The sequence below is a fragment of the Canis lupus genome (assembly GCF_048164855.1).
Source record: "Canis lupus baileyi chromosome 16 unlocalized genomic scaffold, mCanLup2.hap1 SUPER_16_unloc_4, whole genome shotgun sequence".
Taxonomy (NCBI): Eukaryota; Metazoa; Chordata; class Mammalia; order Carnivora; family Canidae; genus Canis; species Canis lupus.
Window position 1 is genome coordinate 148939 of NW_027326431.1, and position 22388 is coordinate 171326.

The window sequence follows — 22388 nt, forward strand, 5'->3', positions numbered from 1 at the left end:
TGTGAAGATGATAAAAAATTGTATGATAATACATCTATTTAGGAGATGGGATTATAATTCAGTTACACTCTCGAGAAAACTGAGTTGCAGACTCAATAGGTAATTTTAAAATTATGCTGGAAAAAGAGCTAATATGACATAACTTCAGGCACTAGGATTCTAATTAAATTAAATATAAACAGTTATTGAGGATTGCCAAGCCCCAATTACTAGACAAAGAGGCAACACACATTCAAAATTTAGAGTGAGATGTATAAGTTTTGAGCACAAGCTTTCATTTTCATGAGGCCAGAATTTTATACAAAATAATAATCTTGGCGGAATCGGAATAGCAAGTAGACCAATAAAACAAGGAAATGTCAACCCATACAGATAATAATGAAGACATAAAATCTTCCATCCATAGAAGCTTATGGTAATTTCTCCATTTAAAGGTGAAAAACCAAATGTTTTTTCATGTAACAGATTTTTTTTCGTAAAATACCGTGTATGTAAAATTTATTAAACTTTAAACGTGTTCACACAGACATAGGAAGCTCAATTCAAAGGAAAAAACCTTAATATTCTTTTTAAAACTCAAACTTTTGGAAGTTGAATTTCTTGTTGTTGTTGTAAAATAAAATGTACTGAAGCCCAAAATGCTCATAATATTTCAAACTATATATTCATTTATCCTTTTCCTGTGTCATAATTTTATTAGGTGCTCCCTTAGTATTTGGAGGTCAAATCCATGTGCTATCAATATACCAAGTTGGTACGTGGACCTTTCTGAACTGTCGTCTTAAGGAGATCCAAAAATGCTTAAATGAATTAAAAAAAATTAGTAATCAGAATGGAATAGAAAAAAACAGTAAAAACAGCTGGTAGCATTCCAAAGAAAAGAAACCAAATGGAGTGAGACAGAAATCATGCAGAATCTTGAATATAAAGACACAAACCCTGAATTTATGTTGAATATAAAAAGCAAGGAATGAAAGAATAGCTGGAAAGTACATTATTGTGAATAGTGAAAGAAGATATCCATTTGGAATGAGGTAATTTTAAGAGAATACATTTCAAAAAATATAAGAAATATATTCTGGCATAAGGGATTTCATACATGAAAATATGGACTAAAGATCGAAAGAACGCACGTAAGAGTAACAGTGTAGCGATGGAAAGGACAAGTTTTGTGCCTTTTAAAAGAAGAACTTGAAAGGAAAGATAGTATAGCAAATGCAAAGCTGGTTGGCATAGGAGTCCAGGATTGAGGTACTGAAAATTACTTAAGCAATAATAACATAATAGAAACAAAATCTAACGGAGTAAACAGAAATGGACATAGCACCTGTGCATATTAATAATAGCAGGCAGAATTAATCAGGATTGAAAGGAAAAATTGAGTCATCAGCATGATGAGAAAGGGAGTAACACCCAAGGAGAAGGAGTGGACCGGAAAGAGAAGGTGACCTAATGAAATAATTCAGCAGAAGCTGAACCTTTAAGAATGACTGTGAATCCAAATCATCTTTAAGATTCTTGGGACACCTGGCTGGCTCAGTTAGTACAGCAGGTGACTCTTTTTATCTCAGGGTGGAGATCAGTTAGATTCCAATGTTGGGGGTAACGATTACTTAAAAATAAAATCTTGGAAAAAATAAAAATAAAAATAAAATTCTGTTCAAATGCCATGTCTTTCAAAAAAGCCTTCTTTGAACACTCCTGTTCATGGTTGGTTGTCCTTTATTTTCCTCTTGGGTGATGGTGATTCCTCACACCATCATTAAACTTTCCTCATTATTTGGAATGCTGACTATAGTATCTTGTCAATTGTATTGCTTTTTGAGGAACAGGTTGCATTTATTTACATTTTTCATGAGGCATAGTTCAATTCTACAAGCAGAGTGGATATCCAACAAATATTTGTCATATGGACAAATAGGTCAGCCTGCTTTGTTTGCAACTAGGTAATCCACATTAAAAGTAATAACATGACTTTTGATATATGATAATTGAGTACCAGAATCAAAGGGAAAAGGTAAATTTTTTGGTAACCTCAAAACATTGGAGGAGTGAATCAAACAACCTCAAAGAAAAGATTTGGGTTAAGCAAACAAGTATGAGGCGAAGAGAAAAAATATAAGTTAGAATAAATTGAAAAGATAATGTGGAAGAAGAGAAATAAGACTCTAAAAAAATCAAAGCAAGTATTGGGGAATCAATATGAAATTGTCAAGCTTAATTTTATGGTCAAAAAAGTGATAATATAATTTCCATGATTTATTACTTACTGGTAAGAAGTTCAAGAACAAATATAGTCAATAAAATTTCCTACTGATTTTGTATTACTGATTTGAAGTGGTGCCTCGGAAATAATGGTTCTAAATATATTTGGGTTCTTTATGCAGTTTTGGCATCAAAGCATCCAAATTGTGTTTGCCCCTTTTTGTCTAAGGCAACTTTTTAAATTCAAGTTGTTTCTACAAAGAGCACATAAAATCTTGATCTCTTGGATATGTAATTTCTTGAAGACATGAGTTTTTATTTTTTATTTATTTATTTTTTAAGATTGTATTTATTTATTAGAGACACACAAAGAGAGAGACAGGCAGAGGAAGAAGCAGGCTCCATGCAGGGCGCCTGACGTGGGACTCGATCCTGGGTCTCCAGGATCATGCCCTGGGCTGAAGGCAGCACTAAACCGCTAAGCCACTGGGGCTACCCGACACGAGATTTTAATAGTAAAATGGATAGGCCCTTAACTATAGCTGTGAGTGATCTCACTGAACATGTATTATACCAGGCACTTTGAGATGCTTCATGCTTAGGCCACAATCATACATTGGATTATGTCATATGTGCTCAAATTTCACCCAAATTAGTAAAACAAACAACAAACTTTTCAAATACCCACTTTTCCTTGGAAAGTACTGTTTTGTCATGTATTTAGGAAACCTTAAAATTAAATGTACCAAGAGGGACATCAGATCATGTCACCTCAGCAACCTAAATTAAGCCTCCTATCCCAATCCCTCCCACCTCCACCCTGCCCACCCTATCAACTACAAGTCATAGTTAATGTTCAGTGCTTTGGGTTGATGGCCTGGATCTGTTTTTCCTACTTCTGAAAGAACTTGTCTATAATATTCAGATCAGAGCTTCACCTTTCTGTTTTGCTTTCTGCACTGATGAACAGATCTAACCACTGAGGGACACATAAGACTGTGTCTCATAGTATGATTGACAGAGACCCGCATTTAACTCTTAAAGAAATTGTTCCAACATTATGTGGACTGTAGTGAACATTTTTAGAAATTGTGAAGGCATAAAACCCACAAAAGCTTCTTCTTTTTCTTTTAAATTGAGAAACATAAAATATAAATCAATAGTTACTTAAAAATGTCTTTCAAAGAGCTAAATTCACTCTGTTAATTTAAGAACATAAATCAAATGACAAGTAAATTATTCAATCATAAAATTATACAGATTGGTCTATTTATAAATGATAGACCAGAGAGAATGTTAAGAATATATGAAAAAGTTCCCTTTTATGTTTTTAAATACAAAATTATAAAGTAAAAATATTTTATTTTTATTTTTATTTTTTTTTAAGAATATTCACAAATATTTTATTAATACATGTTGTCATATTCCCAGTATACAAGAGCCCTTGAGACACTGCCCAGTATGGAAAGACACTAAACGTGCTCAGGGCCTTGGTCTTCTGTCTGGTTGAAGTGACCCCACACTCTTTTAATAGGACCACATGTGTTGTACCTCACCTGTCCACACCCCCGCATGGAAACAGGCTTCCCTTCAGTCAGATGCAGAGAGTGACACTCACTGCCTTTTGCAAGGATGATGGCTTCTGATGGTTATACCAGAATGGAAAAAACTTGGCATCAGCTGACCACAAAGAAATTCAGACTTCATTTCCCAAAGTCATTCATTCTGCTTCTCTCTGGGAAGGGCTAGAATGTCTTCAGGATGAGCATAAAGATTCCCACTGCCGGAATATTCGGAATACTTTCCTGGATTTCTCAGAGAGACTCATGGAGTCTGTTTCAGCTGGCTGGTTGGACTGCTTGTGGGCCAAGAGGATGTTCAGCACAGCCTTCCAGCCTGGCTCTGTAGAGATACTGGCATCTGTCTCCGTTCCACCATGCTCCCTGGTTTCCTTGCCAAGTGTCACATTTACCCAAGGGCACCAGTCTCTATGCTGAGAGGTGGGGTCAAAGCAGCTTCGGGAAGATGTGTCTGAGCTGCTAGAAGAGCAGAGGCGAGCTCGTTTGGCTCTCCGGAGAGGACTAGACGGCACTTCCAGGCCACTACTGTCTCCTGTTCCCATACTTCGGGTCACAGGACGGCTTCTGGTGGTGGGGCTAGCGGCCTCTGGCTCAGGACGGTCAACAGGACTGGAAGAGTCCCAGCTCCGAGTTCGGGAGACAATGGGACCTGGGCTCCTTTCAGCCTGCTCTGAGCCAGGAGAACATGTGGCATCCTGGCTCCGAGTCATCATCCTCCGAGGAGACTCAGGCACAAGAGGGAAGCGCTCTGGCCGTCCCTCAGGGCCTGGGATGGGGGAGCTGGTCAGGCCAAAGGATGCATCCAGGTCGGTCATGGATGACTCAATCTGCTGGAAGCCCCAGAGCCCCACCTTCCTCATACACTGTGAACACGTTATTAGGGAGAGCTGCATGGGTTCCAAAGAAGAACTACAGGCCCAGCCACATACAGAGAGAACACATGCAGTGACATGGACTTGGATGTCTGAGCCTAATTTGCTTGTAGTTTTTCTCTCTTCAGTTCGGCAATCAAGTTCATCTTCAAGCAAGTGCAGAAGAAGACTGATCTTGTCTTCTGTCAAACACATAGTTTTCAAGTCCTCTGGCCTCAGGGAAGGAAGCTGGAGGTCCAAGTGACAAAGGCTTTGAAAACGATCTAGGAATTCGCTAACAAGAACAGCAGGCTCACCCAATGGCAACATCCCAAATCGATCTGGGGAGGGGCTGTCTGGCCAGAAACAGAACTTTCCATGGGCAGTGCACAAGGCCTTCTTCAGCTCGGCACATCGGTCCTTATATCGGTCAAAATCAAAAGCTGGTTGCAAACTGGCACAGAGAAAAGCCTGACAACTGGAGCACTTGAGCATATCACATTCAACTGTGACCCAGCCATATTTTGCACAGACAAGTGGAGACAGCTCGGCGGGCTTACCTGCCCATTTCAGAGAAGAAAATGTTTCCACTCTGCTAAAGAAGGCTTCTTTACTTGTAGATTCCAATGGCGGCTGTTCTGCTTGGGGTGACCCATTAACTGACTGGAATGTGGCAGATGTGTCCTTCGCTTCGGCGCCTCCCTCTTCCGGGGCAATCCCCTCATCTATCAGCTGCCGGATCTTTTGAGGGGTCCCTTCTGGGGAGCGAACAACCGCACCCCAAGTCTTTTCAACCCCCGAGGCAAACGCTTGCCCCTCACTGGGCGCCGCCATCTTGGTCCCAAGTAAAAATATTTGAAACCAGTTTAACATATTTTTAAGAGCTTAGTGTCTCCTGCTAAAACATACTGTGATGTTGTATGATGGATATAACATTGAGATCTACCTTAAACTTGGGTGGTTTGGATTTAGCCTTATTTTTAAATTTATGTTTATTGGACAAGGCCCTTAAAATCTTGGGAATGCTTTATTTCAGTTAATGCATTATTAACTAAAAAAGTAGGGGTTAAAAAATCTGCCTACCCTCACAGGGTGTTGGTAGATGGAAAAGAAAGAGTGTATGATAAAGTAAACTTTATTGTTATCATTTAATATCAAAAGTAGCATTTAGACATCTGGTCCCAGAGAAGATGGTATGGACTCACTTTTCTCTGTCCCTCCCCTCTGGATGTCCTGGAAGTAATTCAACAAATAATTATAAAAAAGACTATAATTTTCATTAAAATACTATAATCATAAAAATGACTTTTCAACAAAGAAAAGCCCAGGACCAGATGGCTTCATTGGTGAATTCTACCAAACATAAAATGAAAAAGCAATGCCAATCCCTCTGCAACCCTTCCAAAAAACTGAAGAGGAGGGAATACTCCCAAAGTCATTTTGTGATGCCAGGATTCTCCTAATACCAAAGCAGACAAAAAAAAAAAATTACAAGAAAAGGAAATTAATAACAGCCCTGATAAATACAGATGTAAGGCGTCCCTGGGTGGCTCATTGGTTGAGCCTTTGCCTTTGGCTCAGGTTGTGATCTCGGGGTCCTGAGATTGAGTCCCACATCAGGCTCCCTGCAGGGAGCTCACTTCTCCCGCCACCTATGTCTCTGTCTCTTGGTGTCTCTCATGAATAAATAAATAAAATATTTTAAAAATATAGATGTAAAACTTCTCAACCAAATATTAGCAAAGTGAACTCAATAGTTCATTAAAGAATCCTATACTCTGACCAAGTGGAATTTACCACTGGGATGCAAAAGATGGTACAACATACGTAAACCAGTAATATGACATACTATTTTAATGAAATGAAAGATAAAATTATATGATCATCTCAATAGAAACACAAAAGCCAATTTAAAAATTTCAACATTCATTCATGATAGAAAGTCTCAACAATTTGAGCAGAGAAGAAATGTATCTCAATATAATAAAAGCATAATAATAAATAATAAGTTAAGCTCACAGCTAGTCAATAATGAAAGGTTGAAATCTTTCCTTTAAGATAAGGAATAAGACAAGGGAGCCCATTCCCATCAGTTCCTTTAACATAGTAATAGAAGTCCTAGCCAAAGAAAGTAGCAAATTAGCAAAGAAAATTAATGAAAGGTATTCAAATCAGAAAAGAAGTAAAATTATCTCTGTTTGCAAATAAGTATAATCTTACGTATAGAAAACCCTAAAAACTATACCAAAAAGTTGTCAGAAGTAATCAACAATTATATAAAGTTTTAGGATACAGAAATGAATGAATTATCTGATAAAGAAATAAAGAAAATAATCCCATTTGCAATAGAATAAAAAATAAAGAAATTCTAAGGAGATCAAAGTTCTATATACTAAAAATACAAGATTTTGATGAAAAAAAACTGAAGAAGACATATATAAATGGGAACATATCCTGAATTTATGTATTGGAAGAACTAATATTGCTAAAATGTCCATGCTGCCCAAAGCTATCTATAAGCTGTCTATAGACTCAATGAAATTGCTATCAAAATTCCAATGGCATTTTTCACAGAATAAAAAAAATCCTAAAACTCATATGAAATCATACTGACCCTGAATAGCAAAAGCAATCCAGAGAGAAAGAACAAACAAACAAAAATCAAGGCATCATGTTTACTGATTTCAAACTAGATCATAAAGCTAAAATAATCAAAATGGTGTGGTACTGGCATAAAAAGAGACACATAGTCAGGTGGGATAGAATCAAGAATCCAGAAATAAACCCATGCACTTATAGTCAACTAACATTTAATAAGAGAGCGAAGAGTACTTAATGGGAGACATATAGTTTCTTCAATAAGTGATATTGAGATAACTGTATATTCATATGCAGAAAAATGAAATAGGACCCCTATATCACTTGAAATGGATTAAAGACTTAAATATAGGATCTGAAACCAAAAATTACCAGAAGAAAACATAGGAAAAAGCTTCTTCACATTGATCTCGGCAATTAGTTTTTTGGATTTGACGCCAAAACACAAGCAATAAAATAGAATATAAACAAGTGGGACTACACCAAACTGAAAAGCTTCTAAATAGCAAAAGAAACAATAAAAAAAAATTTAAAGACAATCTATAGAATGGTAGAAAATATTTCAAATCATTTATCTAAAAGGAGTTAAAATCCAAAATGTATAAGGAACTCATACAACTTAAGAGTAAAAAAAGAAAAAAAAATCAGTTAAAAAATGGGCAAAGGATCTGAATAGACTTTTTTCCAAAGATGACACACAAATGGCTAACAGGTATATGAAAATGTGCTCTATATCACTAATCATAAGGAAATATGTCTGAAGCACAAGGATATATCATCTCATACCTGTTAGAATATTTATTATCAAAAATATAAAGATGGCAATGATGTAGAAAGAAATGGAACCTTTGGGCACTGTTGCTAGGGATATAAATTGGTAGAGCCACTATGGAAAACATATGGAGGCTTCTCAAAAAATTAAAAATAGAACTACCATATGATCCAGAAATTCTACTTTTGGCTATGTATCTGAAGTAAACTGAATCACTACTGGAAGAGGTATCTGCACTCCTATGTTCCTTTCAGCTTTATTCAAAATAGCCAGCAAATGAAAACAATCTATGTGTCCATCAATGGATGAATGGATAAAGAAAATGTAATGTACGTCTACAATGGCATATTTTTCAGCTATAGGAAGAAATTCTGTCATTTGTTACAATATGGATGGATTGGGGGTATTATGCATAAGTTAGATAGAGAGAAATACTGTAGGATATCATATATGAAATCTAGAACTCCCTCTCCTGCAAACTCATAGAAACAGAGCAGAATGGAAGGCTAAGAAATGGAGGAAATGGGGGGATGTTGGTCAAAAGATACAAACTTCCAGTTATGAGATGAATTAGCTCTGGAGATATAATGTACAGCATGCTGATTACAGTTCATAGTACTATGTATTATACTTGAAGGTTGCTAAGAGAGTAAATCTTAAATGTTCTCATCCCAACCCCCCACATAAAGTAATTATATGAGTTGTTGGATGTATTAACACAATAAACTTATTATTGTGTCATTCATTTCACAATATATATGTGTATCAAATGATAATGTTGTATATCGTTAACTATACAATATATCAATTATATCTCAATAAATTTGGAAAAAACACATGTTAAAATCGTTTTTATATTTCAAAGCATGGGCAGTATTTTAGTTATCTTTCTATTGATACATAATTAAGGTTTTCTGTAACACAGGACTGTCAACTTTGAAATTTCTTGAGACTTGGCTCCACAGACTACCATGTACTCATTGTTTGTAAAGTACTCTGTGTGCTTGAGAACGTACTTTCCATCTAAGTGCAGTGTCTATATGTGGCTTTTAAATCAAGATTACTATTTCTGTTATTCAAATCTTTCTTTTTGTTTAAAATATTGAGAAAGGAGAGGTACATGAGGTAATATACTCCATAAATTTTTCAAATCCTCTTTTCAGATTTGTAATTTTTTCCTTTATATAAAACTTGAAGGTATGTTATCAGATGCATATGCATTTAGAATTTTTTAAATCTTCCTGATTAATTAAACCTTCTATCTATTTATACATTTAAAAAACTAAGTTAGGGAATATCAGTGTACCCAATATTAGGGATTAGAATATGGCTACAGTAATCTAGACAGGATGGTTCTGGTGCAGAGAAAGACCCATAGATCAATGGAACCCAAATGATTTATGGCAAAGTTGTACACACAGTTTACTGGAGGAAGGATAGCCTTTTCACCTAACAGTGCTAAAGCAAGTGGACATCCATAGGCTACAGCAATAATAATAATAGTAATAATAATAATTTAAAAATCTCAACCTAGATCTTACACCTTATACGAAAATTATTTCAAAGTAGGTCACAGACTTACAGGTCAAATATTGAAGTACACAATTTAGGGGAAAAATGAGAAACTCTTTGGCGTCTAGGGCTGGTTAGAGAGTTTTTATATTTGATACTGAAAGCATGTTTCAGAAAAGGAAAAATTGATAAATTTGATAAATTGCTAAAAATTGATAAATTTGACTTCATCAAAATTAAAAATATTTTCTCTGCAAAAGACCCCGTTAAGAGGATAAAATAAAAATCATAGTTTGGGAGGCAATGTTTATAAACAACATATCTGATAAAGGGATTTATTATATATAGAATATGTAAATAATTCTCAAAACCAAATTTAAAAGAATAATCTAATTAAGATTTGGGCAAAAGGCATCATCAGACATGTTACCAAGCAGGATACACAGATGAGAAATAATTACATGAAAAGATGTTCAAGAACCACCTGGGTGGCTCAGTTGGCTAAGCGTCTGCCTGCCTTTGGCTCAGGTCATGATCCCAAGGTCCTGGAAAGGAGCCCCCTGCTCAGTGGAGAGACTCCCTCTCCCTCCCCCCCACACTGTGCTCTCTCTCACAATCTCTCTCTCTCATATAAATAAATAATATTTTTCAAAACAGATGTTCAATATCATTAGCCATTAGGGAAATACAAATTAAAACCATAATGTAATATTACACACCTCTCAGAATAACTAAAATTTAAAAAGTCATAACACCAAATGCTGGAAAGGATGTAGAGAAAATTGGTTCATTGCTGGTGGGAAGTAAAAGAATATAGCCATTCTGGAAAATAGTACAGCTGTTTATTCTAAAGCTAAAAATGTATTTTCCAAAAAACCTAGCAATTACTGTCTTGAGCTTTTATCCCAGGTAAAAGATCTATGTTCATGAAAAATCCTATATACAAATGTTTGTGGCAGCTTTTTTCATATTAACTAGAAGCTGGAATCAACCTAGATGTCCTTCAACAGGTAAATGCTTAAACAAACAGTGGTACATAAAAAGTAGCAAACTATTGATACACATACTTGAATGGGTTTCAACGAAATTAAGTTGAGTGAAAAAAAGTCCATCTCAAAAGTTTATTCACTGCATGATTCCATTTTTAGAACATTTTTGAAATACCAAAGAAATTGACATGGAGAACAGATTAGTGGTTGTTAAGGGTTAGGGGTTGTGCAGTGAGAGGGGATGGATATGGATATAAAGTGGTAGCATAAGAGAGTCTTATGGGATGGAAGAGTTATGAATCTTGACTGTGGTCATGGTCACATGTAACTACATATGTGATATAACTGCATGAAAATACACACATACACATACATACACCAGTATTTGGATAGCTAGTGAAATCAATCTGTGGATTGTACCAGTGTCAGTTTCCTGATTTTGATCCGGTATTATATTCATGTAAGGTGTTAACATTGGGGATCTTTGTTAGGGGTGTTTGGGCCCTCCCTAGAATTTCCTGTGAATTTATAAATATTTCAAAATAAAAAACTTTGAAAAGCCATATTTGAAATATCTTGAAATTATTTTGCTATTGCACAAAACAAGCAGATTTGATGCTGTCAATATTATTTTCAAACCTGCATGCATTAAGCAGTAAAGACAAGACATAACTCATTCCTAAATATAAAAGAAACTTGAGCAATCAAGAATAAAAGGATGCAATTTTATAATCCTTACACAGGTACTATTTTATAGCCATGATAAAGATTGGAGGTAGAAAAGAGAAATACATAAATGATTAGTGCAAAAATGATATTTAAAATATTTAACAACTTTTATGGTCTGGACACTAATCACTCAGAGTAGATGGGGGCCAATTATTACAGACGTCAGCCATAAACAGAAGAATTGGTATCTATGCAAAGCAGTGGAAAAATCTATCCTATATGATTTATTTTGATTTTATTTTATTATTTCCTCCACAAAAGATTTATATTCCTAAAGTGTTGGTATTTTGTAGTACCCCTAAGCTGAAAACACTGGAAAAGGTACTATATTATTGGATGAAGCATACCTCAAAATGCTGCTATAAAAAAATCATGACTAATATGAATAAGTACCAGTTAGCAAAATAAGAACAGTTTCTATTAAGATGATATTTTAAATTTCCTCAAATTTTTAATAAAACATCCTAAATATCATTATAAAAACAAAGTAACATTCAGATTAGTTCATAATATTTAAAGATAGGAGTTCAAAATATCAATGATTTTTCAATTCTAAAGTTTCAGTACTTGAGGGGTATCTTTAGAGTCTGTTTTTTTCTAATCTTTTACTCATTCATTTGAGAGAGAGAGCAAGTGGATGAGTGAGGAGAGAGGGGCAGAGGGAGAGGGAGAAGCAGATGCCCCACTGATCAGGAAGACCAACATGGGCTCAATCCCAGGACTCCTAGATCATGACCAGAGCCAAAAGCAGATATTTAACCAATAAGCCTCCCAGGTGCCCCAGAGCCTGTTTTACTGAATTATTCCTAGGGGAAAGCTATCAAGGTACTTTACAAACATAATCTTAGGTTTATTAGATCAGGAAAACAAATATTCAAAGGTGAAATTAATTTGCTCATATTTATTGTTGAGAAATTAGGGTCATTAATTATCAATACAAATTTAATGAGACAACAGGCCAAAGCCCCTATTTGAAAAAGAAATAAACTATGCATTCTAGGAACAGAATGTGAACTACAAAAATAAAATTATGTGTTTCCTAATCTGTGTGACAGTTAAGAAATTCACTTAAGAAATGACCTACAACTACGTACAGATGGCTAACAGACACATGAAAAGATGCTCAACATCATTCATCATCAGGGAAACACAAATCAAAACTACAATGAGACATCACCTCACACCTGTCAGAATGGCTAAAATTAACAACACAGGATACAACAGATGTTGATGAGGATGCAGAGAAAGGGGAACCCTCTTATACTGTTGGTGGGAATGCAGACTGGTGCAGCCACTCTGGAAAAGAGTATGAAGGTTCCTCAAAAAGTTAAAAGTAGAACTACCCTGTGATCCAGCAATTGCACTACTAGGTATTCACCCAAAGAATACAAAAGTACTAAATCAAAGGGATGCATGTATCCTGATATTTATAGCAGCATTATCCACAATTGCTAATTATGGAAACAATCCGACATCAATCCATAGATTGATGAATGGATAAAGAGGATGTGGTACACACATATACAATTGAATATTCCTCAGCCATAAAAAAAGAATGAAATCTTACCATTTGTGATGACATAGATGGAGCTAGAGAGTATTATGCTAAGTGAAATAAGTCAGAGAAAGACAAATACTGTGTGATTTCACTCATATGTGTAATTTAAGAAATAAAACAGATGAACATGGGGGGTGGGAAGAGAGAGAAACACCAGAAAACAGACTAACTATGGAGAACTGAGGGCTGCTCGAGGGGAGGGGGGCAGGGGGATGGGCTAAATAGGCATTAAGAAGGGTACTTGTGATGAGCACTGGGGGCTGAATATAAGTGATGAATCACTAAATTCTACACCTGAAACTAATATTACACTGTATGTTAGCTAATTGGAACTTAAAAATTTGGAAAAGAAAGAAAAAAGAAATGACCTAAAATTGATTAGTGTTTTCTATTATTTTAGAATAGGCACCCTTCTCATGGTCTCACTCATACGTGGAATATAAGAAATAGTGAAAGGGACTATAAGGGAAAGGAGGGAAATCGAGGAGGGGGAATTAGAGAGGAAGACAATCCATGAGAGACTCCTAACACTGGGAAACAAACGAAGGATGGGATGACTGGGTGACAGGCACTAAGGAGGGCACTTGAGGGGATGAACACTGGGTGTTATACTATATGTTGGGAAATTGAATTCAAAGAAAAAAATTTAAAAATAAATGCAAAATAAAAGGAAAACTCAGTACACTATATTGATATATATAAAAAAAGGCAACCTCCTCTTGAAAAAAAAATCCACTTAATATATATTCCAAACATAGCTTATGCTATCTTCATTTATGTGCATTTTGGACACCATTTTTTTTAAAGATAAATAACTCAAAACTTTAGTTTTAACTAAATGTCAATGGAAATGGAGTTCTCACATAGGTAAAGAGGTTAAGATTATGTGATTGTTTTTACAGCAATATGAGAAAACTGCCTTATAATTCATACACATTGAATATGGAAATGAAGCCACCTAGTATGTACAGCTGTGATTACAATTTTCTGAGAATTTAGAGCCATCGTAACAGAATAGAGGGGGACAATCTTTAATCTATCAATATTAGGCTGGAATTAGCTAGGCAGATAATTTTAGCCTCCAAGGGTTTTGTTCATTTCCATCTCTCCAGGATACTCTAGAATAATTCAAAGCTCTTTAGGTAGGCCAACTATTCTGAATTCTTCCTCTTGTCTTCTATGAGGCTCATTTGTTGGCTCAGAACACACAGAAAAGGAAAAGAAAGGAACAGTTATTGAGAGCCTGTAGTGTCACAAGCACTGTCCCTTTTATTTGTGAAGCTGAATCTACAGGAAACAGATATCCTTCCCATTTTTACAGGTAAGAAACCTTAGGTTCTCAGAAGTGAAGAAGTACCTTTCCCAAGAGCCCACAGATTTGTGTTCGGATTAGAAGTTTCCTTGACTCCAAATTTCACACAATTTCTTCTTCTGAATGTGATAATTTAATTACATTTCAACTTTAAGAAAAGAATGATCCTATGAGGTGTCTTCAAAAAGACTTATTTATTTATGAGAAAGAGAGTGGGGGGGGAGGGGCAGAGGGCGGGAATCTCAAGCAGACTTCCCCCACTGAGTGCAGAACCTGACATGGGGACATGGGGCTTCATCTCATGACTCATGAGATCATGACCTGAGCTGAAACCAAGAGTTGCACACTCAAATGACCGAGCCACCCAGGCACCCCAAGGCTTGAATCATGTTTGATGTTAACCCTATAGCTCAGTGAATCTTGGGGGATGTGTCACCACAGAGATATATGTGATCAGCAATGTCTCAGGAGAAACCCCATGGTACTGATTGTGGGGGCCAGTATCACATATGTTGATGTTTTTTATATGCAGTTCACTGATCTTGCCTCCAAACTGTTTAATAGTTAACCACTATTTCTGTGGCGTTTTGTAAAAGACTATATTGGCTTGCTAAATGGCACTCCCCCAAATACTAATATTAGAATCCAGTAGTAGGTGGAGATTTTTTTTTTCTGCTATGTAGACTGGTGCTAAAACTCTAAAAATGCAGAGCGATGACAAATGCACAGAATGTAGTGACTTTAGTACTTTCGACTGTATTGTGAGAGAAGGAAGTATGCGTTCACGTTTAGTACATTATGCTTCAAGATAAAATGGTTGCTTTGGTGTCAACAGATGGTTGTTTAATATGTATTTGTATGGAGCCATCTATGTTCCCATGTCCCCCTTGATAACAGTAAGAAAATATTTGCTAGTTTTTTTCTCTAGCCCAAGAATAATTTAAATCAGTTGATAACCTCCCTTCCATCACTCTTTCACTCAGCTTCTTCTTTTGTAGTTGACCAAGGAATTAACTTTATGTACCAGTGTTAACAGAACTAAAAATGTCAACATTTACAGATCCATATCCACACACGCACACACAATACATATGCACATTCATGACAGTATGCACATATATACAACATCATGGAATTCCATTTTGAGAGATCAAAATTTTAATTACGATAATAATAAAGAATTTATAGTTATGCAATCCAATAAGCTCTAAAATGTTCAATTTAAAAAATACTGCATAAAACTTTTGCTTCCAGGTAGGATGGAGTGAGAAGCTTATAAACCATGAGAACACAAAAAAAATCTACACAAAATGTAAAAAATAAACAATTTAAAGGCATCAGCACTGCTGAAACAACAGGCCTAGGATTCCAAAGAGGAGAAAACCCTGAAGAAGTGAGGGAAGAATTTGCAGCTGATTTTGTTGATTCTGGGCTGTGGTAAGAACCCAGACTGCCTAGGTAGAAGACCACTGCTAGAGGTTAGGGAAGCCAGCCGAAAGCTGAGGAGTCTTGAGAGCCATATGTATAGATCTGCATACCACCGATTCTTTAATAACCAGCAGAATGCTATGCCTCTAAACACAAAAATCAATAATATTTATAGGTCCACAAGACTGTTTCTCTATATATCATGTTTGATGCCAATGACAAAATATAGACTTGAGAGATCTTAAACAGACAACCCATTATCCCATGATGACATCTGTCAATTCAGAAGCTGCAAGGTCTAGAGGCAAACAGCTAAGCTAAAACCCCTGAAATGCACCACAGGTTTTTGGCAGTCTTGCAATACTAGGAAGAAAAAACATTTTTAAAATATTGGCATTTAAGATCTGCCAAGAGGAAGGCCCCACATGAACACACGGGGCCAGGATTTGTCCTGTGGACCAAATCCAGCCTGCCTCTATTTTCTGTATGGTCCAGAAATGAAGACCAATTTATATACTTTTAAATGGTTGCCCAAAAAAAAAAAAAATAATCAAAAGAACAGTATTTTGAAATTCAAATCCTGAAAGTATACAAAACTCAAATTCTCTGTTCATAAACAAAGCTCCATCAAAATACATCCATGTCCTTTAATTATATATTGATTTGTCTGCTTTTGCATAATGAGTAGTTACAAAGAGACTGGATAACCTGCAAAGCCTAAAATATAGGCTACCTACCCTTTATAGAAAATGCTTGCTGACCTGCAAATAGGCTGTTAGTTGCAGGAGAGAAGGCCCCCAACCTCTTCTGCTTTTCTCACTGGGTAAGGGGTTTGTGCCTTTGAGGGTGCTGCTTGGCAAGACACCTGATACTATGAGTGTCTTCCATCCAGAGTCACCTGAAATCTGTGGTAGGTAGAGAAAAGTCATAGAAATTTCAGGCTGAGAGGATGTTAAAAATATCTGAACTGCTTGTAGGATTGGTCAATCTCAGAGATGATCTTAGAGCAAAGTGATTGCTTTTTATTTAATGGATTATTCTCCTGGCCCTGCTCCCAGGGAGAAGAGAAAGGTGAGCAAGCTGAACAGCTGGCTCTGGAATTTCAGCTGGGGTCCTATTAATATGGGAACTTCCTGACCTGCAATGCTTCAATTAGAGTCATCAATTAAGCTTGCTTCTGCTCCTCCATTGGCTGACTGCCTGGAAATGAGCCTCCTATTTCATAATACACGTCATTGTTAGTTTCCTTAAAGACTCTAAAGTTTGATTTGCTTTACAGATTTAAAGGAGAAAAAAGCTATTCTGACAATGCTGTTTCAAAGTAAATATTAAAATATCAAACACCTTGATTAGGACGTTTTTTTCTTTTATCATTATCACTTTCATTGGATTAGATATATTCTTTGTGTAATTTGGGAGACCCAGCAGGGGATCTATGAGAGGAAACAGAAAAAATGCACTGTTCCTGGGAAATATACAATTTGACAAAGATATTATTTGACAGAAAGTTGTCTTTGTGATGAGCACCAGGAAAAGAACTAACCTCCATACAGTATATTTAGTATATTTTAGAGGCCTTAATATGCTTGAGATACACAGTATCTGCTTTAACCTCTGCTATCTGTGAATCATTTGGACTGATAGTTCACATCATAATAATGTTCTGACTTTTCTCTTTAGGGTATTACCTAATACCCTACAGAAAATAGTCAAATACAGTCAAATAGCAGTCAGATAGCAATACACTTTTACTTATTTATTTTTCCAATTTCATGAAACATCTGCTCTTTTCAGAGTATGTAATTCAGGTCTTAGAAGTGAGACTGCCACATGCTAGTATGAGCTAGAGTAAAAGTTGAAGATATAACAGAGTTGGAAGAGAAATGTACCTGAAATTGAACAGAAAATTAAAGCATTTTGAACTCAGAGGCTCGTACCGTGTCTGTACTTATTCAGTGGCATGTTGCCATCTAATAAGACTTTTAAAAATTGAAAATGGAATTCGGGGTAATAGAGTTCTAAAAGTAACAGAGAAAATGAGAAAATTGAGTCAGAATGGAGGCCATTACTACTTAAGATATTTTCAGAAAGTTAGAAGTTTTGTGTTCAAAAACAATTGAAGAATAATTCAGTGAGAGTAAAATATCTTTTTTCTGAGACTTAATTGTTTTACCGCAACTTTTCCTTTCTATGCCACAGGTACCATATGAACAACTAATTTTACTCCTAGGAAATTTCCTATTTTCCAAACTTGAAGTTATTCGAATTTAGGCATACTGAAGTTTATTTCAACATGTGGATTTTTCTTTTTCAGCTCTCATTAAGAACTTACTGCTATCCTGAGGGTCACTCAGGCATCACATGCACCTCATTACAAAAATTTCATATTAGTCCTAGATTTTCTTGGTTCTCCCTTGATGGCTACTGCTCTGTGAACTGCTTCTATATTAAAGCTATTTTGCCGCTTTTAAAACAAAATTCCATTGGTGGAAAGTTCCTGCGGTGCATGATTCTTTTTGTATGCTATTCTTTTGTGTGTCACATATTATCTGGTTTAAATATCAGTGCCATCCAGCTTCTAAAACAGCTGGTGAGCTATGCCCTTAGTTTTATAAACATGGTCCTCCCATTCTAGACATCTGAAATTTCTCTGGGTAAAATGTCCTCACCTGTAGTCATTAACAATATTTAAGAGAGACCCTGCTAGTCTTCTCATGAATGTTGGGATCCATGTTTTCATTGTATTATCTATTGTTTCATTCATTGTTCAATTACAATTGCATCATTTTCCCTAAAGCACACTACGTACCATAGTTAATTGTCTACACGTATAAAAGCAGTAATCAGATCTGCATGCGGTGTTAAAAGTTTCACTTCTGTTGTCCTACTAAAGAGGCAAATCCCATTGCCTCTGTAAACTCTTAGTTTCATCAAAATAATTCCAAACAGACCCCAACAAGAAAACCTGTGTTATAACTCCTGTCCTATGTAAAAGTGTCCAAGATGCAAACCTTTAAGAGATAACCTTCAATGGTACAAGTGGTGTAATATCTAAAGCACTTCTGGAGCTGTTTCCATAATGCAGTTAAAATCATTGTACGAGTAGTCTTACTTGTTATAACATAGAGGTGACTTCATGCCATTTTTCAGGAAGCCTGGAAATTTTTTCAAATTCCTATAGTTAGGGAACTATCATACAATTTAAAGAGTTATTGTTTCTGCACCGAGCGCACACTATTGTATTATTTTGCATTCTCGTGTTGTCCTCTCTCGTGGATGGATAGTGCTGTACTTCTTCCCTAAAATATGAAGAGCCCACCCCCTCCCTCCTGAACTCACTCCACACTCATACAATCATCTTAGAATGTTGTATAATAGAGAACAGCCAATCTCACCCCCACGCCCCCCCCCCCACACACACACCCGCCGCCCCAAACAACACATTCTCTTAACCAGAGTCTCAAACACTCAGCTCTCTCTGCTAAAGCGCATCCTGCCTCTGCTGGTTGGAGTTTTCACAAACCCAAGCCTAAATAAAGGAGCAGTGTAGCTGCTGTAGCACCTCCACTCCCTGCTCAGCACAGGAATTCCTTAATAAGCACATGAGTCCTACAGGACAGTAGTGCATTACCTCCCTGCCTTCTAACTCTGGGACACGATCCTTGTCCCAGTACAACGAGTCACAATTCAAAAATAGGGGGTGGGGGGAGGGTAAGATAGAAGAGGGCAGCTTTATCTTTTCAGAGATGGATGATGGGCAAGCATCCCTATGTTTTTCACCTGTCACTTTCCATGCGGAGAGTCCAGACGCAAAGTGTCACACATGCGTGCGTCTGTCCCCGGAGAAATCGTTTACTAGCCCACTGGACAACAACCCAAAGTGCTTTATATCGTGTCCAAAGAAATGTAATCTGCGCTTTTGAAAATGGAAACGCGATGGCCAGGAACATCTCTTCTCTTCGGCTGGCCTTGCTGGGTAGTTTGTACTTGAAGTAAACCGGTCCCCACCCACACCCCAGTCAACCGCAGATCCAAAAAGGCAGGGGAGCTGAACGCCACCGGCAGCCTACCCGTCCCCTCCGGGGAGAGCACCGCGGGAGCACCTCGGGTTGGAGGAGGGCTCGGCAACCCGAAGGGACCATCTCCTCAGCACTGGGAGGAGAGACATGGAGCCATTTTTCACTAGGTTCACAAGCAAACGTCAGCTCACAGCTGCTAGTGCACCGCCGGAGCGCATCTTAATGTGGCCCAGAGGGACCCGGCCAGTCACCCTCACGGAACCTGTTCTTAGAGAGCCCAGCACAGATCTGACGCCCTCCGCCTTGAGCATCTCCCTGATGTAGTCTCTGCCAAGTGCACAGCACAGACCTGCATCCAATTCAAAACTAAATGCCTCTCCCCCATTTCCTCTTAAAATCATGTGAATCAGACACTTCTGAGCTAATAGTTAAAAAAAAAAAAAAAAAAAAAAAAAGGAAGAAAGAAGAAGAGGAAGAAAAACCCACCTCTCCCCACTCCCCAGCCTCCTCCAGCTTCTTGACTAATACCTCTGGGCAGTTCACTTCAGAATGGAGCAGATTCCTGAGTGCACAATGGCAAACTGGCAGACAAGTCCCCTGTCACAGAAAGCACAGGCGACGCTTTCTTTGTAAAAAAAAAAAAAAAAACAAAAACCCCCCCCACACACACAGGAAAATACAGAGGCTGGAACAAAAGACAGGGTCCCCGCACAGCGAGACGAGGCATCGCGCGCCCGTCTTGCGCGCGCCTCCGCCCGATCGTCGGAGCGGCCTCGGCATCCGCCGGCGACGACCCCGCGTCCTCCCCGGGCGGGCGGGCTCCGGCTCGGGGGGCAGAGGCCGCGCCGCGGGCAGCCTGGGGCGGGCGCCCCGGGGGTCGGGGCCATTTCAAACTTAGCATATTTGGTCTCAATTAGGTGGAAAATGGAGATAAGGCGGGCGCAGCCCGAGGTCTCGGGGCGCCGTGGCAGGCCGGGGAGCGCCGGCTCAGCAGGTCCCGGGCGCCCGGCCGAGCCCCGCAGCCCCGGGGCCGAGCCGCAGCCCCCCGCGCAGCCCCCCGCCCGGACCCCGGCCCCGGCCCCGGCCCCGGCCCGACCCGACCCGCGGCGCCGAACAAAAGCCCCAGCCTGGCGGGCGGCCCCGCGGGGGGCGCGGCAAGTTGGGGCTCGCTCACCTGGAGCCGGGCGCCCGCGAGGCCCGGGCCCGCTCGTCCCGCCGCACCTGGCCATGCTCCTCGCTCCGGCTCGCCGCGGACCACCTGTGCCGGCGCGCCCCGTCCTCCCGTCGGCGGCCCCGGGCGCGAGCAGAGCAGCCGCGGCCCGGCCTCCGCGCCCCCCGCACGCGCCCCGGGCTCTGCCTCGTCGAGCCGCGCGCAGCCACCGAACCGCCGCGGACGCTTTTGTTTTCCCTCCTCTCGCAGACGAGGCGCGCGGCGCTCGGCCCGCCCGCCGCAGCCCCCACCTGCAGCCTCCGCGCCGCCCGCCCCGCCGGGGGCCTGCCCATCGCCCCGCGCACCCCGCCCGCCGCGGGCGCCGGCCGCTCGCTCCGGGGCTCCCCCGCTCGGGAGGGGGCGGCCCTCGGCGCGGTCAGGTGACCCCCGGCGGGGCGCGGGGCGCGGGGGGCGCGGGTAGTACACGCGCGGGCACAGTCACGGCACCACGCGGCGAGGGCGCCCGAGCTCCTGCACGCGAAGGCACTCGGGGCCCCCTGTTCGCCCCGGAGAGAAGCTAACACAGGACCACGAGGTGTAATCAAAGTTCTCGGTGTGGATCCCGAGGCCGCTCACTTTCAGAACCGCCCGACTCAACAGTGGCGGCAGCGCTCCCTCCCGGGGTAACGGGCCCCGGGGCGGCCACGAGGGCGGAGGTTAGGGCGACGGGCCCCCCACCCCCACCCCCACCCCGGCGGAGGGTCTGTCCCGCGGGGGGCCGCCCGGAGGGGGGCCGAGGGGATGTCTCTGCGGAGATGTCAGTGCGAGAGCAGAAATTTCCGTGCAAACCCCAAGAGCTCCAGAAAGCGGCGCGGGGGGGGGGGGGGGGGAGGCGGGGAGAGAGGAGCGCACCAAACCCCCTCCCTCGAAACGCAGGGAACACTTACCTGCCAGGTATGCGCCCCGACTGCCAGGTGGAAGGAAGCAAGCCCAGGACGCAGACGAGGTCGCGGGGGTGGGGGTCGTCTGAGCCCGGCTGATGCACACCAAGTAATCCACGTTAGGGGGTCCGGAGCTCCTCGCCCCATTCCCCGCACTTTCCACCCGAGGCCAGCCCCGGGCTGCGCGCTCCGGCCGCGCGGAGATGGCGGGAGCTCGCCGCGGGGGTTCCCAAGTGCCGCGTCCCGGAGCTCCAGGGCGCGCAGCCCCGACGCCGCGCCTCGCCTTTCTTTGCTGCGCAACGCCGGCGCGAGCCCGAGGTCCCCGCCGGCATCCCCTCTGCAGGCCCGGACAGCGCCCGGGGCAGCTCGGCCCGCGGCCCGGAGCTCGTAGGTGCGCGGGGCCGGGGAGGCGGAGGGAGAAGCGCGGAGCGGCGGGCGGGCGAGCGGGCGAGCGGGCGAGCAGCAGCCTCCTCCGGCCCCGGCAGCCCCGCGCGCGCCCGCGCCGCCTCCGCGCTCTGCCCGCCGCCGGGCCATTCGGCCCTTATATACCAGCCGGCCCGGGGGCGTGGCCGGGGCGTGGCCGAGGCGGGTGGGGGCGTGGTCTGGGCGTGGCCTGAGCGGGGCAGCCAGGGAGCCGCACTGCTTCCTGGGAACTGTAGTTCCCTCCACCCCATCCCAGCTAGTGCACAACAGCTGTCGGCATGGTTGCCGCTCGCCCTCAACAGCGGTGCCCCCTTGCGCCCT

At 40.8% G+C, this 22388-nt stretch overlaps 1 protein-coding gene and 1 pseudogene across 1 annotated transcript; both read right to left on the bottom strand.

Annotated features, from left to right (window-relative positions):
• Positions 1 to 471: 471 nt before the first annotated feature.
• LOC140629582 (zinc finger C3HC-type protein 1 pseudogene) lies at positions 472 to 5472 on the bottom strand (annotated as a pseudogene).
• Positions 5473 to 20045: 14573 nt separating this feature from the next.
• Positions 20046 to 22178, bottom strand: LOC140629581 (uncharacterized). Its single transcript, XM_072819072.1, has 2 exons — positions 21651 to 22178; positions 20046 to 20178 (listed from the first exon to the last, which is right to left on the bottom strand). Exons 1-2 carry the CDS (start codon positions 22176 to 22178, stop codon positions 20098 to 20100), a joined length of 609 nt encoding a protein of 202 aa, XP_072675173.1. The 3' UTR covers positions 20046 to 20097.
• Between the last annotated feature and the right edge of the window lie 210 nt (positions 22179 to 22388).

Excerpts from the sequence above, each read along its gene's own strand:
- LOC140629581 (XM_072819072.1), bottom strand. The coding sequence starts at position 22,178 with ATGGCCCGGCGGCGGGCAGAGCGCGGAGGCGGCGCGGGCGCGCGCGGG. Across the intron at positions 20,179-21,650 it reads TCGGGGCGCATACCTGGCAG|AAAGCGTCGCCTGTGCTTTC; the intron begins GTAAGTGTTCCC and ends TTTTTTACAAAG.